General features: G+C 32.9%; 3 protein-coding genes across 3 annotated transcripts; 1 reads left to right on the top strand and 2 right to left on the bottom strand.

Annotated features, from left to right (window-relative positions):
* The first annotated feature begins 3,291 nt into the window (after positions 1–3,291).
* Positions 3,292–6,671, top strand: LOC112082838 (DNA-directed RNA polymerases II, IV and V subunit 3-like). Its single transcript, XM_024150382.1, has 3 exons — positions 3,292–3,353; positions 4,656–4,701; positions 6,399–6,671. Exons 1-3 carry the CDS (start codon positions 3,292–3,294, stop codon positions 6,669–6,671), a joined length of 381 nt encoding a protein of 126 aa, XP_024006150.1.
* Positions 6,672–11,611: 4,940 nt separating this feature from the next.
* LOC18010866 (AUGMIN subunit 4) lies at positions 11,612–14,869 on the bottom strand. Its single transcript, XM_006393053.2, has 13 exons — positions 14,596–14,869; positions 14,440–14,487; positions 14,096–14,221; positions 13,682–14,014; positions 13,426–13,522; positions 13,229–13,274; positions 12,800–12,893; positions 12,535–12,606; positions 12,394–12,452; positions 12,240–12,308; positions 12,091–12,142; positions 11,913–11,990; positions 11,612–11,792 (listed from the first exon to the last, which is right to left on the bottom strand). The coding sequence occupies exons 1-13, from the start codon at positions 14,728–14,730 to the stop codon at positions 11,730–11,732; spliced, it is 1,272 nt and encodes a 423-aa protein (XP_006393115.1). The 5' UTR covers positions 14,731–14,869; the 3' UTR covers positions 11,612–11,729.
* Positions 14,870–16,804: 1,935 nt separating this feature from the next.
* LOC18011030 (stigma-specific STIG1-like protein 3) lies at positions 16,805–17,272 on the bottom strand. Its single transcript, XM_006393052.1, has one exon. It carries the CDS (start codon positions 17,270–17,272, stop codon positions 16,805–16,807), a length of 468 nt encoding a protein of 155 aa, XP_006393114.1.
* Positions 17,273–18,847: the final 1,575 nt, after the last annotated feature.

Below are 18,847 nucleotides of genomic sequence, written 5' to 3'. Positions count from 1 at the left end.
GTATTATAAAGAACTCACGTGTCAAATTTAACAGTCCTTTCTCAATTAAGATATAAAGGGATACTTATCAAACGTCCCTCAATCCAATAAAAGTGGGAATTGGTTGAAGCTCAGGAACAGAGTGACAACTCTTTTAGCATGTCAATGCTTTGGAACCAAAATATGGTTGAGAGAAGATCGTTGCAGTCTTTAAGCGACGATAAGCGACGATCGTTTGAAAGTTTGTAGACATGACAACATAAATTAGGGAAGAGTACTTGGTTGATTCCAACCAACAATACCATCTTGCTCATGATCCTGAGACCAGCAGAAGAATTGGATTGAGAGCCATATGTGTATAGTGTGCTTTGGACCCTCCCAAATAAAAAAGTTTATTGAAGAAACTTATACATCCATCTTGAAAAGCTCTAGTACTGGTAACTGGTAAGTTAGGCGAATCTTCTAGCAACCGGACAAAGACACTCAACGAATACTCTTGGCATATACATAGCTTCAGATGTTCAAGCTCGTTGAAGACAAAACCTTCACCATATATATAAATCATGCGCAAAATATTAAAATCAAAATATTCTATAATGGAGATTAATTCAAGACTTGCAATTGATGAATGAAACTATACGAAACAATCATGAAGATGCATAAATTAAGTGTTATCCCAAGTGCCAAAAAAGAAATCAACAAATTTTATTACAAAGATTTGAGAGTCTCAATGTGATTCTGGAAAGTGTGGAGCGGATAGATACGTCCATCTCCAACTCCCTTGAACTCGACTTTTCTGAAGCTGTTTTTCTCCGGATCATTAAATAGTATATAAAAATATTTATAAAACCCTAATGGTACATATCTAAACTCACGAGCATGAGTGTTGCCATTAAAGTGGAAATGGGCTTTCAAACTCGGATCATAGTGCTGGAAAGGTGCAAGGAAGTGTTTAAACGTCCAGTCGTAGTCGTGTATCTCTGCATCCTCCAAAATCCACAGTATAATACCACCATCTACGTTATGTTGGTTAATTAAAACATAAGCTAACCTTCCCTCATAAGGTATTAGCATACGCTCGTAACGTATTGGTTTTTACTTCCACTAAACTTTATGCATGAGTCAAAAAATGTCGGATGTCTTAAAAAATTTGGAAGTTCTGAATACATATATTATTATTTTTATAATTGTATGCATGAGTCAAAAAAAAAACAATTGCCATCCTACTATCCGTTGAACAGCTTTAATGTGTTCTACCAATTTATTTGACAGAAAATAGAATACCAAGGTTGTGCATGTTGGCTCATTTCTGTACTCTATGAATTAATAGACGAGCTTTTTCTGAAACTCCCATTAAATTTCATGCATGAGTCAAAAATAATGTTGGATGTCTCTATTTTTTGGAAGTCCTAAATTGATTTATATTTATATATAATATTTTTCTGAAAATTGCATGCATGTGTGATGAGTCAAAGAAAACAATTGCATGCATGAGTCAAAAAAAGTCGTGCATGAGTCAGAAAGAAAAGAATTGCATGCAGAGTCAATAATGTCGTACATGCATGAGTCAAAAAAATCTAGAGTTGTAAACGTCTATATATACCACAAAGAATTCATATTTTTCATTTAACTTAGAATCATTCTATAATATTTTCTTTTGAGTACTAAAATGTCTATTAGTTCTGCTGGTTATTCTCGTGAAGAAGATAGGCTTTTATCTCAAGTTTATATGGATATTTCTCACGATCCAATAAAGAGTATTCACCGGTCCTCCAATCAATTTTGGTCTCGTGTTGAAGAAGCTTACGCAAAAAAAAATGCACATTGGAGTGAACGTACAAAAAAATCCATTCAATGTCGAATTCAAAGTATTGAGAGAGCATGCATCAGACAGTGTGAAAACCGACGTCCAAACGGTACTTCAGATGATGATATTGTAAGTATTAATTTACATCTAATAATTTAATATTTATTACTATATTAGTGAATTTTTTACTTTAATTCTATGACATAAAAAATACATACAAATTTAAGGTTATGTTTTATTTTTGATTTGTAGAGGAATTGTATTCCTACTTTTTGAATAGTAACATTTTTGTTTTTTATTGATATGCAGTTCAGTCAAGCCAAACTAATGTTACAAGAAGATCCAAAGTTCAAAACAGGTTGAAAATTTGAACATGTTTGGAATATTATTAAAAACTTTGAAAAAATTTAAAGATGGTGCCGATCCTAAACGCATATTAATCCCACCTCGTGCCGAGTATACATCGTTCGAGTCTGGAAATTCTATTGATTCTCCTACACAAGCATCTCCAGGTTTGTCTTCATTTTCTTTAAACTTAGATGATACCGACGAGCTTACTAGCGGATCTCCTTCTCCACGACCAATGGGGATCAAGAAATCCAAAAATAAAAGAAAACTTGTTGATCAAACAACATCAGTTATCAACACTTTAGAAGAAGGAAATAAACAACTTTTGGAGCAATTAAAGAAGACAAGTGCACAAAGACAAGATCATCTGGAGATTCAACAGAAAAACTATGCTTTGAAAGAGCTGAAGATGGAAAACAAAATGTTATTTTATGACATGAGTTCCATATCAGATCCAAATATTCGTGCATATGTTCAAGGCGAACAAACAAAAATTTTACAAAAGCGGAATGCTCAACAACAAAATCAAGAATTTTCTCCTCCATCAACTTCGTTTGGACAATATTTTAATGATATCGATGGATCAGGAAGCGATTTAGCAGAATATTAAATTGTTTGTATTTGTTGTGTTAAATTTTTATGTTTATCTTTGATTTTAGCACTTGTTGTGTATTTTTCAGTTTATTTTAAGTTGTAATATTTTGAAATAAAAATTTTAGTGTTCAAATATTTATGATTGTCTATTTTATATTTTTTTAAACTATTAAAGTCCTATAATCTTGTCAAAAAATCTTATAAACATGAATCATAAAATAAAAACTTAATTATTAAACCGATAGTTATATATATATATATATACATACATAAAGACCATTTTAATTATATATATATATAAGTCAAAGTGATATGTGTCATACAAATATTAGGTGTATATCTGAAAAAATGCATATAGCCATATATAATGTCGAAAATAATGCTGTGCTGATAAAAGTACAAAATTATAATGATTTAATATTTTAAGAATCAGATTGTAAATAAAAAAATATAACTGCAAAATGGAGTAGAATAAAGGTTTACTCCAAATATGGAGCAATCTCTATATTTTCTCCATTTTGCAGTCAAAAATGGAGTAGGTTTGGAGTGAAATTTACTCCAAAATGGAGTTTGCAGCAAAAAATTGGAACAAGATTGGAGATGCTCTTAGAGATACTCATAGTTGGTAATGTTATCACACCGAACTTTTCATATCTGATTAAAGCATGTGGCGGTTATTTTAAAAAGTACAAATGATGATAAAGTTTATTTATTTATATTTCTCTGGTCAAATATTATTAGAAAATCAAAATTATACATAGGAAAATGTTTCGATAGAGAGACTCATAAAAAGGGAAATAACAGAGTATGGATTTTGTTAATCAGGTTTGAATAACAGAGTATGTTTTAAACCATGATAAGATTTTATAATAACTAATTAATGACAAATTTTGATACGCCCCAAACCCAAGATTAAAATCCCTAGACACTTATAAAAGTTCAAATCCTATCAAAAACCTTAAAGTCCCAAGAAAGTCTCATAAAAGTTTTAATTTATTCTATTAAAACAGAAGCAGTGCTGGGCAATAAAACCGAAACCGAAATATTCAACTGAACCGAACCGAATTTTTTCGGTTTGGTTCGGGTTCGGTTGTCGCTAAAATCCGAATAGTTTTTAAAGCTGGTAATTTTCGGTTTTTGGTTCGGATCGGTTATTATACTGATAACCGAAATAAACCGAATTAATTAAAACCTAAAATTAAACCGAAATAAACCAAATAATCTCAAGCCCTAAATTATCCTAAGCCCACCGATACTTTATCTTCCCCTTTCTGCAACTTCAATCGACAAAATCTCTACTCTCAAACTGGAATCCCGAAACCGAGCTGGTCCTTTGCCTTCTGAGACGTCGAGAAATCGATCTCAGGTAAGTTTTAATTTAAGCTTTGTTTATGTGCTTTATGATGAGTTTGAATCGATTTTTTTTTGTTTTACACAAAGTCTGCATCAAATTCGAATTAATTTGGTTTGGTTTTTGCTCTTGAAAATTTGTAGATGTTATGTGCTGAATCGATTTATGGTGATTTTGTTTGATAATTTGATTTATGTTTGTTTGATTTATGTGCTTTAGTGTTTGAGTCGATTTTGATTTATGTGCTTTAGCTTGTTTGAATTATTTATCTGCTTTAGCTTGTTTGAATCGATTTTGTTTAGCTTGTTTGTGTTGAACTTATCAACGACAACTTCCAAAAGTTTGGTCTCAATTAAGATAATTACAAAGGTCTGGTCTCAATTAGATAGCATAATTTTGTAGTTTGTCGTTGTCTAATTTCTGTCTTTTGCTGGTTTTTGTTCTCTGTTCTTAATCCATCTTTGATTGTTTGAACTTGGGCTTGAAGTAGCCATTAACATCGATTCACAAATGTAATAATCTATTTTCCTTTTTTTGTTGCTAAAATGATTCTCATTGTTTTTTTTATGTTTATAGGTATCAGATGCATTCTTTGAAGTTTGGAATTTGGAGTTTAGACTTGGTATGATTGGAAGTTGGAACTTTGTTTCTTTGTCTTATTATTTTCTGGATTGGAACTCAGCTTCTCTGTTTGGATTGTGATTGTCACTTATCTTTTATGTTTGTGTGGGATTGAAAGCTGAAACACATTTTGTTTTTGCAAAAATTTCGGATATATTGGATAATTTTCGGTTTTTTCGTTTTTTTTTCGGTTGTTTCGGTTTTTTTGGTTGTTTCGGTTTTTTCGGTTCACAAAAAAACCAAACATCCATTACCACCAATTTTTTCGGATTATAATCGGTTGTATAATAACAATCCGAACCGATCTGAACCGATCCGAACCGAACCGAAATCATCAAAATAACCGAATGGATATTTAATAAGAGAACCGAACAACCGATTAACCGAAAATATCGGTTCGGTTCGGGTTCGGTTAACCGAACGCCCACCCCTAAGAAGCACTTTTAGTGCTTGTTTCCAAACACACCTAAATTTTTTTTATAACATTTTATTTTATATTATAATAATTAATTTCGAAAATTAGTTACTAATTTAGATATTGTTAGATTTCCTTAAATATAGGTTATATTTAATCTAAATTTTAAATAATTCAAATTTTTATTAATTAAATTTAAAATTAAAAAAATATTAACAAATTTTATTACAAAATAGATAATAATTTTAATTACTTTCAAATTCTTTAAATACAATTTAGATTTAATTTAAAATTTTGAATTTAAAGAATATTTTTATAATAGTACAAATAGTAAATATAAATATCTTATTATATTGTTTATCATAATCAATCCGTCTAAAACATCAAATATTTAATATTAGTAAATATTTATATTTTACAATAATATGATAAAGCAAGTTAAAGTTATACATTTATAATAACAATTTTATACGAGTTAGTTTATCAAAACATGTAAGATATTAAAAAAATGATTTAAGATGCCTAAACAGACGGGTTATCTAATTCATAGATGTATAAATTGTTTATGTGTAGATCTAAATTTACATAATAATAAAGTTCATAATTAACATTATAGATCAATATATACTTAATTAACTCATATTCTTATTCTACTAATATATAAATCTATACTATTTAAAGTTAAAACATGATAACAAAATTCTTGAATTAAAAAAAAATAATAATAACAAAAATAAATTTTATTAAAAAAATATATCGGAAATAAAAAATGAAAAATTCTCGGCACGGGGTTAGAATCTAGTTCTTTGTATCTAAAGACTTTTACCTCATAAACCTTATGACCTAGCATCAAGAAGCATCGTCATGGTTCTTTTCTGTGTCTTTGATCAGGTCGATCTTTGCCTTCCTGTTTCCTTTGAAATCTTATTTTATGTTTCTCTGTAAGAAGAAAAGTTAGGACCCAGTTCTTCTAGTCCATATAGCCATTTGGTATTTCCTCTATATGTATCCCTAAGGGACACAAATTAGTTGATATTTGTTAACTTATGAAGAGACTGCTTCTTGCTTTTCTTGCATTCGGTCGGCTTCTCTCTGGGGGTCAACCAACCTTTAACTATGTTGTTCCTTCTCCATGAAAACTTAAAAAAGAACACACTGTATTTGTGCTACTAGTTCCTCTGTTTCAGCTGTATTCTCAAACTTTATAGCTGACACAAATTTTGCCAATCTGTCTGGTATTTTGCAGATTGACTGGAGAGGTATGATACTTTTGCTTCTACAAGGTTGTGGTGGCTGATCCGGAAGCATACACTTACGATGAAGAAGTGATCAAGAAAGCAGAAGCCATGGGAAAACCGGGGCTCATTGAGATCCATCCGAAAGATGATAGCTTTATATTCACCGTTGAAACCACAGGTTCAGTGAAGGCTTCACAGCTAGTACTGAATTCCATAGATATCCTGAAGCAGAAGCTTGATGCAGTTCGTCTCTCAGACGACACTGTAGAAGCTGATGATCAATTCGGTGAGCTCGGTGCCTATGTGCGTGGAGGTTGAGCCTTGTGGTAAATTCTAGCTCCATGTTTTGCTCTTCGATGTCTAGAGTTAGCCTTAAGACTCTCTGTAAGGTTTTTTCAAATCGTATATGGAGGAGAACAGAGGAATCAGAATGCTTTCGCTAAATGAGAGTTGCTCTGTTTTCTTATAATTTAGTTTGGAGATAAGGGTATTATAGACAAATCACATGGCTAAAGTGCCTTGAAAATAAAAAGAGGGACCCTTTCCCCGTCGAAGATAGAAAGGCAAAAAAATTACATACATTTAGGGTTCGCATCGAGTTATGGATCCGCATGTTATCGGAAAGTAATACGAAGAGGAGGAGCCTGATCTCAAGCGTCAGAAGTTGGAGGCCGATGAGAAATTGCAAGAGTCTTCGCCGGAGTCGCCGTCCTCAAGCAGGTCTTCGTCGGGTTACGATTCCGATGATTTTCTGGCCCAGGTTGGCTACCTTCCTTTGGATATAAGGGTCTACGATGTCAAGCCTAAACCATGACTATCTAATTACATAGGTATGCTTGTCCCATTCTGTTTTGTACAATTCTTACTAGGAGTTACATACAGGTCACTGATATTTTCTCCATCTTCCTTAATATGGATCATCTTTCATCTCAAGTATCGGTTTAGAATTAGGTTTGCAAAAGTTGTTTTCTATATTTGATGGATAATAAAAGTTGATAGTAAAAATTGAGATGATATATGTGGAGAGCTAATTGTAGTGGCCATTAGGAGGGGTTTAAGTAAAACATGAGTAGATAGGTAAGGTCTGAAATCTTCTTCGTGCCATTCTGCTTACAGTTCTGTAGACGTGGAAACGTCACTTTGTGGTGTAGTATCAAGTATATAACATATGATTAGGGGTAAGATCTGTTTTGTGAAAGTTTTGTTTGCTTATCCTGTTCATAAATCGTATGTTGAGCATCAACATGGTTTTTTTCTGTGTGTTTGATCTTAGCATTTTGTTGCTATCATCACCATTGTTATTATGATACTTCGCTTCTTTAGGTTGTGGTGGTTGATCCGAAAGAATATACTTACAATGAATAAAGCAGAAGCCAAGGAAAAATGTCACTTAGTGTTTATTATCTTCATTTACTTATTAATTAACAAATACAGTTCTCATCCCATGTGATTGAGTAAATTCTTTTGTTTGATCGTTTCTTGTTGTTTGCTTGGTTAAACTGAAATATCAATTAGACAAAAAGAAACTTGGCAATTTTTTTTATTATGTAGATGAATCCAGTGGACGTTTATTAACATGTAAGAAACTAGGGTTTTGTAAACATTGCAAAGCGTGACAGATAAATGCAAGTGGACGTTTATCAACGTTAGGGTTTTGTAATCATCACACAGCGCGGCCAAATCAGAGTTCCTTATTCAATCAATCAAGAATTTCAATGATAATAAAAGTTTTTTTTATTTTTTGTTTCTGGTCGATACCAATTGAAAGAAAAACTGTACAAAGGAAAATGTTTCGATTGAGACTCATAAAAAGAGCAATAACAGAGTATGAATTTTGTTAATAAGTTTTGAAAATCAGGTATGCTTTAAACCGTAAGGTTTGTTTATAACTAATGACAAATTTTGTTACGCCATAAACCCAATATTAAAAACCCTAGGCACTATCAAATCCTATCAAAAACCTTAAAGCCCAAGAAAGTCTCCTAAAAGCTCTTATTTTCATTACATGGTGGTTCGCTCCATCTGCATGAAGAAAAAGTAAAAAACCTTATTCTTTGATACAAACAAATTTAGGTATGTTTAAGTGCGTTTAAATTCGAAGTTTTTTTTGTATATATCACCACTAGTGCCGGCGGATCTTGGCATGTGCCAAAGGTGCATTTACATTGGATGTTAATATTTGTTTTGCAAATTTTAGTAAAGAGTTTAGGATTTTTTTTTAAAAAAAAGTATTTTTGCAATATTATGCTTATTATATATACAAAATTAGATTATTGTACGGGTCTATAAAACTCATGAGAGGGATATTCACCATTCAAAATATATAAAAACGATTCATCAAAGAAGAGTCTCTCCAGTCACTAAGATGCTCGTCTTCTTCAAACTCTTTGTTGTGCTGGTGTTTTGGTTCTTCAAGATCCTTGAAAATCTTCTGCAGTAACCTATCAATCATCTTAAGGATTTGTGCATATTTAATATAGTTCAGCAAAACTGCTATTTATAGATTTTTGTGTGTGTGTTCATCTAGTAAATGTTTAACCAAAAATGGTTTGATCTACATATGATGAGAGGAACATGAGCCCATCACCAACTGCCCTACACACGAGGTAGAGTTCTTGTTACCCCAATAATTTTTTATTTTGTAAATGGATTGTGGGGCAGAAACGCTTTAAGAGCTGGCAAACAGTACTTAGTAAGCCAGTGCCACTCCATACAGGTGGTGGTCTTGTGGAAATCCAAAAATGCCTACTTAATTCATTTGCAAAAGAAATTGGGATTTTCTATGTTTTTAGTTATGTTAAAATTGCATCAAAAGAAAAAGGAGAAAAATGTTAGTCACTGCTATTGGAGACCCTTGCTACTATTATATTGTAAAGTCTTTTTATTTTAACAAAATTAGCATTCACAAATGTTATGTGGCAAAAGGTAAACAATATAATATTTAAGTTTATATTAGATTCTCAAATTAACAAGAACAGTAAAACACTATATACAAATATGTTTCAAGGAAAGTCATACGTATAACATTTTATATTGTGTTGTATAGGTTCTTTCATGTGAGAAAGATTGGAAGATAGAACAAAATTCTCAGAGGATTGATATATTCAAAACTAGGTGATAACAAAACAAATTTTATCATAACTCAAAATTATACAGTTTTAATAACATTTGTTGTTTTAGAGCTTTGGTGGACATTAGTGCTCAATGTGTGCACATAAAGAAAGAACTCAATAAATTGATACATTTGACTATAGTGAGAAAGATTGGAGGGTGGACAACATTCTCAGATGAGTGATAAACCAAAGAAAAGCTGGTTACAAAATGAATAAATAAAAGTTAAAGAATATTCTGTTGATATAAGTGATATGACTCACAACATAGATAAAAAGCGGCTCTGAATATACAAGCTAAAAGAGAAAGAAAGATCCAACTTACAAATCTCTCCGCTCAACACCTTGTGAATAATGTTAAGAAGCATAGTAACAGTGCCGTGGGATCATTTGCGAATGTTAAAGATTTTTTGGTGAACAAAAGTTTAGTTTTTCTTGAAAGCATGTGCGAGTACACATGTAACATTCTCCAAGAAGATTGTGATCATGATGCAGCACTAATGAGTTTCTGTTTTGCAACGTTTTTTTTTTTTAATTTTCTTGTTAATTTTTATATATTTTTACAACTTATATTTATTATTTTTCCATACTTGGTTAGGCAACCAGAATTATAGACCTTAAACGTATTAAAGCTAATCAAATCAATGAAGAGGAAATCATAAGATTATTAGCTCGAAAGCCTGTGATGATCGAGATTGTAGCACACAAAAGCTTCACAAATTTCAGAGGGGTATTGCTTGTGAAACTTTTATATTTATATTTGTTTTTTAACATGAGAAAACATACTAAACATAGTTAATGTATGTGTGTTTGTGGTAAGATGAGATTTACTAAGGGCTTAATCGTAAGGATTACCTCATGCGCAATCAAATCGCTCTTGTGTTGATTGGCTTTGGGACTGAGGATGATATTCACTTGTGGATAGTTCAAAATTCGTACAGAACAGGTTGGGGTTAGGAAGGTTATGGGAAAATCATTAGACAAATCAGTAGAAATCCGAATAAGCCATTTTTTATTCGTAAAGTTTGATATCCTCAAGTATGAAGTGATTTTTTTTTACGGTTTTCAAATTTTCAGATTTTGTCTATATGATGGTTCGTTTGTACGATCTCACTCAATCGAGAAGATATTTGGTTAACCACCCGGTTTTCTATTACCCACGACATGAAAACTGATCCGGTATCGAGGATTTATTTTTTATTTTTATCGCCAATTCTACTCATTTGGCAAATATTTGACCTTGTCGAGACATCTTTCCTCAAATTAAAAGACCCTGATGAAAACACCCTACAATTAGAAGTTTAGATCAATCAATCATTTCGTCTCAGCACAATATCTCGCCGGAATCTCAAAAATATTTTAAATCACCATTAATAATTGGTTAACCTCCTTAAATCTACACCTGAAACTATTGAAAACATGATATCTCACATTGCTCTCTAACACATACAACTTTGCGTTTTATGAGATCTCACATTGCTCTTCAATCATTGATAAAAGATGGGTCGATTATTCAGCAAGCAATGACATGTCCACATGCAACACCAATTACAAAAGCATAACCGTAATTAAAAAAGATAGCTATAGATGAAAAAGATTATGTCATCTCCATCTCTCTCGCCTTATCCTCATGAAGAGAAAGAGTGAGATGGATTTCAGATGCACAAGGCCCTAAGGATCGAGTTTCAGAAGAAGAAAAAACAAAACATGTGAAAGGAGACTGAGTAAGGGTACAAATTGTTATCTTCTTCATCACAGTTATTACACTTAACCCTAGAGAGAATCATCCTCAAATCTTCATCTTTCATTTGGGACTTCACGTTGGTGATCACGACGCAGCAATCACAGCTCAGACCAGCGGTTCCAGAGAATTCTCGAACGCTCTCCTGATGGTCAAATTTTGAACTGTAACAAATACAAGTTATTTGTCTTTTTTTTTCTTTTCTTAATCTTACAACTCAGCTACACTATATATTTGATTAGGTATATTCAGAGCCTTTTTGTGGAATGTTTTCAGTTTAAGGTTTTGTTTTGTCATAGTTTAAACCGGTAATCTCATCTGTTCTGTGAATTTAAAAGACCAAACCATAGTAATAGGTTAAACCTGAAAAGGAAGAGACTGTAGGATTAGTAACGCAACTAAATTACTAGTACATGAAACATTTATATGGATGTATTTTAAATATCACTCATGTTTATCTCATACAGATTTGTTAAATACGTCACAATTGTTGTTGGAAAAATGACGTGTGAGAGAATCTAGCGATCAAGCATGCGCTTTAAGGTCCATTTCCACTTGATGAATGGTCCACTGCATATTTTCCAGTTTCTGCAAAACATCAAGTTCTCATTATCATCTGTGTTATTGCATTCCCACACCAGAAAAAAAGAAAAAAAAAAGTAAAACATAAACATTATTAATGGCTTGCTCATTTCAGTAACAATATACCTTAACGATGTCATGGTACTGTCTCGCAATTGTATCAAAATGCGGATCCACTCCTTGATATTCTCTGAGCCGTGTCACCTGGTCATTTCGCAGGCTCGGTTTATTTATAGGATTTTAATCAATGAATATGTGACCAAAAGGGTTAAAGTTAAGCAATGAAAGAGGATAAGACACAAACCGCTTTGTTATATGCAGCTGAAGCTTCCTCAGTAGCCTCGACTAGATAATTCCTGGAAAAATACAAAACGAAATTGAAGGTGAGAGTCTGATGCATGAGTTCATACCTCATGGTATAAATATACTTCCGGAAAATTTTGATTTCTGCACCTGATGCTGTGCAAGGCTGGTATGGATTCAGGGGTGTATGTCTCAAGTAGGAGAATATGTTCTAAAACCCTTCAAGCAGAACAAAATAAGACATATTAGCTACTGATATAGCCTCAAATTTAGATCCTTAACGGTGAAAGGATGAGAATGATACCTTAATTTTGCGTTCATGGTCTCACACCTTTTACACAACCAAGTCTTTTGCATCTCATCCTGTAACAATATGTAGAGTGAGGACAATGATAACAGGGCAGCAAGCAATTGAATCAATTGAAAAACACTGAAACAAGCTTACATATTTGTGTTGGTGTTCCAACTTCAGATCCTTCACAAGCTTTATAAGCACCCCGAGTATTTGTTCAAGGACCTAGTTCAGAATAAAAACGAACAGTCATCAAAACTTACTAACACTAGGGAGTAGAACGATAATTCTTAGGCAGTAGCATTGATAACACGAACAAACTTATCTATAAAAAACATATTTAGAAACATTTCACGCAACAGCCAGGTAATTGGATTTTCTTTTTGCATACTACATTATGATATGCCTTTTCACCTACATTGTAATATTCTGCAAACTTCCTGTCAGCCGAGTAGAGGTCCTCTCGTAGAGCTGCCTCTTCTCTTTCAATCTCCTCAATTATAAACTTGACCCTGGAAAAGCAAGAAAACATCGTCATTGAGACCTTCAGAGGATGAATAAGTGTGAGAAAACCATCTGCTCCTTCAAGACTTTCGAAGTAAACTGTATAGAGAAACAGAATACCTAATACCCTCTACCTTTATGATATTAGATAAGCTTTTCAGCTGTATATATTGCTTAGAACTACCATAGATATACATGTGTATGCAGCATTATCTACATGTATATCCCTAGAAAGATAAGTGTTCATTAAACTCATAAATCAGATTAATTTGATTTCGCAGTGATAATCAGGTTTTTTTTTTCACAGATATTTTTTGCCCTAGTTAAAAGCGATAAAGCTAACCTTTCTGGGAGTCTAGCACTTGAATTTTGGTTTCCTGTAGATGAATCTGTCATTTAAAGTATACAATCAGGAAAATCTGGTCATTACGTGCAGTGCTTAACATGAAAGGCCCAGTATTACATTAGACAAGATCAAACGAAATTAGCTAAGGAACGAGGGACCTCTCCCTCAACGTATGCTGGTAGTGAAGATCTTACCAGTATCATCAACAATGGCATCAGCCAACTTATCACACTTGTCTTTCAATCGACCTTCTATCTCACGGGCAAGAAACATTTGGTAGTCAGCCATATCCTAAGAAAATTTATTAAGAAAAAAAACGAATTAGAGACCCACATATATCCATATCCCCAGATACTTTCATAAGAACATGAGAATTGGTGTTATCAACAGATGCAGGCACAATATAGTTATTAAGAGACCAATACGAGGCAGAATATGATCTCACAATACCATGGACATAGTATTCTGGAGCTGGACGTAGGATAAATAAGCAGGTGTAATTCCAAGAAAGCGATTCGGCACACCACCAACTACGTCAGTATCAGCAGCACTAAGACTGGTCCCACCAGCAGCGCTGTTTGCAGAGCTATTCGCATAATTCACGGAGTTAGAAGTGGAGCTTATTGTGAAACTCGTGCTTGCACTATCAAGAGAGCTTCTTGATAGTATACTCCATTTTTCAATCTCTTCCTCATGAATTTCACCATCATCTGAAATAAGAGGTAGCCTCAGTTTCTGAGCTGCCTCAGCAACCACCAACCTATGCTCTAGAGTCTCATAAACCTGAAACAAATACGATTTTGCTCATAAATGAGTCTTGAGATGAACTCGAATTCTAGAAAATCACGTTTTGAGACTAGAAACCTGAGGAGAATTCTTCAAGCCAAGTTGAGGGTAAAGACCCTGAACATCCCGAACTCCTCCATGGTTAGCCACTGAAATAGCTTGCTGGTATTCTTCTACCATAGCTACAGCTTCACAATAGATAGCCTACGAGTTGTGAAAACGCAGAAAAGAAAAGTGAGTCCTTAGATTGCAATGATGAATGTGGAAATCCGAAGCTAATGGGGGCAAGAACTACAGAATACAAAACCCTAATTTTGGAGTAATCAGCTTCAACACAAATCACTGAATGAAAATGCTTAATTGAATTAAACCCAAGAAAAATTCTGAAAATGAAGGTAAAAGAAGAAGAGAGAAAGCGTTACCATAGCTTCCAAATATCGCAGTCTCTCCCGAGACATCTCTTCTCTCGCCTGCAATGTCGATTCAATAACACTTGAGAGGATTAGGAACACAAATCTGAACCCAATTTTCGTAAGAGATGAAAAACAGAGGCAGGAAGAGAGAGAGAGAGAGATTACGAGTTGAAGATCGTAGTAGGCTGATTTGGTAACAAGAGATCCATCGGGAGCCAAGCAGTGACGCTCTAACTGATCGATCAATTGGTTGACATCCGCCGGCAGATTCTGAGCCGCGCCTTGCAGTGCCTTCACCATTGATATCTTCCGCCGAGATGAATACGGCGGCGATATATGTCCCGATACAAAATGTGTGAACTTTCCGGCGAGTGGATCTGCTTCGATTATATCTTGCCGCGACAGTTGATTCAAAAAATATTCCCCGGCTTTCTCGATCTCCTAGTCTCACTTTGTTTTTATCTTCTCTTTTAAGCAAAAGGGAAAAATTGTTAAAACGTCGTGCTTTTGTTTTTTTGTTTTTTAAAAAAAAAAACACTGTAGAATTTCTGCAAATATTTTGCCAATCAACAAAAATTTCTGAAATAAAAAATACAACACAAAAATACAGTTTATTTTTTTCTTAATGAAAATACAAAGAAAAGAAATCATTACTCAGAAAAGTAATTTTTAACTAGATTGATTCATTCCACAAAATTATTTCTGTCATTTAACAATTACGTATTTTGCAAAATTGTTACCAATCAAAGTCTGTATAAACTTTCAAAATTCTGCAAAATGCTTTTGTTTTGAAAATTTTCAGGATGATTGTAAAAGAGATCATCACAACATGTATATACTTCCTTGGACCTTGACTTAAAGCATCTTCAAATTCTTACAGAATGGTAATACAATCTTATCAAAATAATTCCCAAGAAAAAGAAAAGGTAAATTATATAGATTAAGTGAAATTTTGGCTGTCTTTGCCACACAATATCGGTATCTGAGCATGACAAACTTAGGAACATGGCTTGTTATACTTGAAAATGAGTAGCCAATTTAATCTAACACTAATTAAGTTAATTGAGATCTAGGCATCTAGGAAAGTTTAGGATCTAGCGATAGTAACTTTGAATACCACAATTTGACTTTCTTAATAGTATAATGCTATTCTACTTTTGTTTCTTGGGTCGTCATTTGCTAGTTGTAAATTTGTAAAGCAAATGCATGCGTTGTTTTATTCTCCTTCTTCGATTTCCATTTTATTGCAAGATATCATCTATATAGCCTAATGCCGAGTTAAGATATTGTCACAACTAGTTTTTGAACTACAAAAATAAGTTTTGTCGACAACAAACAAAAAGTAAATGTAAATAAATACCACCATTATGAAAAAAAAAAAATCAAAAATACCACAAGATTTTGGTTTCGTAAGAGTTCTTAAAACTTAATAGTAACTAGTAAGGCTTACTAATAGATACATTTTCTAACTTGAACCTTTACTAAACATAAAATTTGTTGTAACTTTGGAATTTTTTGATATTTCGGTGGTAATTAAAAAAAACATAAAATGTAATAGATTTGAGAATGGCCTTTAGATTTTGTATTGTTAGTAACAAACAAACAAAGAGTAACTTGATTATGCATATTTAAGCTAGTACTAGGGGTATATATGGATAGATTTCCCACCTGACCAATTATGGATGACAGATTTTTCAGTATAGAGTTTTTGGCAAACCATCACTAGATCAAAGTTCATGACCACATTGTCTGAATAACTTAGTTCACCCATGGAAAGTCTAATTATGATTAAAAACAATTTCACAGCAAAATTCCAAAAATGCTTGAGTTATGATTAATTATGCCAATTCATCAGACTTATTATTACCGATCATAGATTTATATCAAATATAAAGTTTTGCAATATCTTTTCTTTAACAAAGATTTTGTTTGCAAAATTTTGCAAGATCTTCGTGTGTTGATTTTTTTTGTAGTTGAAGTTTTGAGACCGAAACGTCATACTATTCAGAAGATGTACAACATTAGAGTAAATCTTGTAGCTACCAAATTATTAATTGTAAGACAAAAAATTCTACAAGTAATACTCAACTAAAATATACCCAAGTTTTTCAATAAATTAAGATGATGGTATATTAAGGATATATGAGATATCTCGAGGTAGATACCATAATCAGTGATCATGTTTTCCATTTTATATCAATCCCAATTCCCAAATGACAAGATAGCCAATCTATTAATCAAATTCTTGATCCAAATTTCTATATAAAAATCAACAAATCCAAACAACAACGTTATCTTATATATAAAACCATATTGGTTTGGAACACTAGTAAACATACCAAAGTTTACTATGGAAAAACTAACCAATCACATATCACGCATAATTACACAACCCATAGACACAGAACTCACCAACCAAACAACTATGATTACACTCCCCACAATGTCTCTTATCATAAGCCAAGTAAACGCACTCTCCCCCACAACAAGCCTGCGTGAACAAGCATTGGTTCTTACATGCGCCACAGTTATCGTTATCGTACGCCACATCAACACACTTGTTGCTACAACACGCCATTGTGGAGTTGTTTGTTCCTTGACTCTTGCATATCTCCTCGTTTTTATTGCAATGCTCTGCCCCGTTAGCGTTACGACCGATCTTCGCGTTCTGTGCTAGGAAACGACTCACCCTAGGAGGCTTCTTCGTCAGCGTTTTTGCTTGCGTTTGCATGTGCATGTGCATTTCTGTTTTGTTGTTGCCAATGAATATTGTAGAAATCAATACAAAGATGGTTATGAAAATTGTTAGAGATATTGCCAAGATGATATTCTTAAGCCCCATCGCGTTTCTTCGTTGTTAAAGAGAGAATGAGAGAGGTTTAGGGGCGTAATGAAATGATTGTGAAGGAAGAAGGAAGTAGAGTTTATATAAAGTTTGACGAGTCGTTTATTTTGTAGTAGCCATGCATGTGGTGGAGTGAGTAGAGTACGTTCAAATAATTCTTCATTAATGTTGAATATTTTTCTCACAAAGTCCAAAGTATTTGTAATTAGTTTTCCAAGAGTTTTGACATTTTCAAGTTTATATTTAAACAACCTAATTTTTTGTTTTGTAGCGTAAGTATGTATATTTTAATATTTGTTTGGGCCTGTTTTATTATTCTTCATTAGATCCAATTGTGAACGAAGGAGGCAGGAACCATAAATCTAAATTAATATTAAAAAGGCTAGCTAATTGACCCAATATGATTTTTTGATTAAAAAATAATTTGTTAATTTGATCCAATATGTTTTACTAATCTTTCTTGTTGTCATCGATTATATAATTTTGTATTGGATCAATAACTATATACATATCTTATGATTCTTGGATTCAAGCTTAGAAGTTACCTAACTAATATAAAAACTGCATAAGGTACTATGTTTAGGAGAAACTTCTAAACCATAAAAACGGCATATTAAGTTTTGAAAAAGTGTTCTATAATCATTACAATACTAGCTAGTGTGATACAATGTGACCAACTTGATCAAGTTATATATGCTTGAAATAAAAGTGTGTGAACAAAAATATGAAGGAATATAAGCCGGCTATAAAGGAAGAGCCAGAATGTGACCTTAATAGTGTGGCTTTGGACGAGGAATTAAAGGCATGCTGTATGGTGAAGCAACATTAATCAAATCACTAATTGATCAATCCAGACTTTCGTTCCAAGTTTTGGTGTCCTCTCGTACACCGTCGGCCGAATAATCTTATAGTTAAAATATTTCATTATACACAACTTGAATTTTTTTTTTTCTCTTGGCAGTATGATTTTCGTAATTACGTTGATTGTGATAGAAGATTAACGATAACTTGCCCGCTTTTTGACAAACGAGGCTGGAACCTGGAAGTGAACCGTATAAGGAAGTCATTCAGGAGTGACGTAATAAGCTATCTTTTTGTACATTAATTGAAAGCATTTTACTTGGATTTTTATTTTTAATTATTATCATCATCAAATGAACGTGCCATTTGAGTACATAACCGTATAGGTGTGTTTGTATAACGTAGCATTTACCCACTAGAGTACTAGGTATATAAAACCTAAGTTTTCCGTACGTGGACTAATGCATACTCTTTTTTATTCAAACAATTCACTACGAAATATAGAATGATTGTGCTAATCAAAATCTAATTTATAAAATATCTTAATATCCTATTAATGACTCATTTTGTTGGTTTAGGCAAAGGATCAAATCCCCTCAAACATAAAATTATCTCACCTCTCCAGTGATAAAACACTCGATAGCTTTCGACAATTAGTTTTGAAATTGGTCTAAGATGACCCTGGATATCGAAAAAAAAAATTAATTTATAAACGAAATAATTATCCATCAACCTAAGAGCAAATGCATATTCAAGTTGACATTCGAATAA

Source organism: Eutrema salsugineum, unplaced genomic scaffold, assembly GCF_000478725.1.
Source record: "Eutrema salsugineum unplaced genomic scaffold, Eutsalg1_0 scaffold_7, whole genome shotgun sequence".
In the NCBI taxonomy this organism is placed as follows: domain Eukaryota; kingdom Viridiplantae; phylum Streptophyta; class Magnoliopsida; order Brassicales; family Brassicaceae; genus Eutrema; species Eutrema salsugineum.
The sequence above is the reverse complement of the archived record's forward strand: the minus strand, read 5'-3'. Positions and strand labels throughout refer to the sequence as shown.

Coding starts and splice junctions, on each gene's coding strand:
- LOC112082838 (XM_024150382.1), top strand. CDS start 3,292: ATGGAGTTTGCAGCAAAAAATTGGAACAAGATTGGAGATGCTCTTAGA. Junction 3,354..4,655: donor CTTAGAGATACTCATAGTTG/GTAATGTTATCA, acceptor TTATGTTTATAG/GTATCAGATGCATTCTTTGA. Junction 4,702..6,398: donor GAATTTGGAGTTTAGACTTG/GTATGATTGGAA, acceptor TGCTTCTACAAG/GTTGTGGTGGCTGATCCGGA.
- LOC18010866 (XM_006393053.2), bottom strand. CDS start 14,730: ATGGTGAAGGCACTGCAAGGCGCGGCTCAGAATCTGCCGGCGGATGTC. Junction 14,222..14,439: donor TGCGATATTTGGAAGCTATG/GTAACGCTTTCT, acceptor CACAACTCGTAG/GCTATCTATTGTGAAGCTGT. Junction 12,143..12,239: donor CCAGCCTTGCACAGCATCAG/GTGCAGAAATCA, acceptor GTATTTTTCCAG/GAATTATCTAGTCGAGGCTA.
- LOC18011030 (XM_006393052.1), bottom strand. CDS start 17,272: ATGGGGCTTAAGAATATCATCTTGGCAATATCTCTAACAATTTTCATA.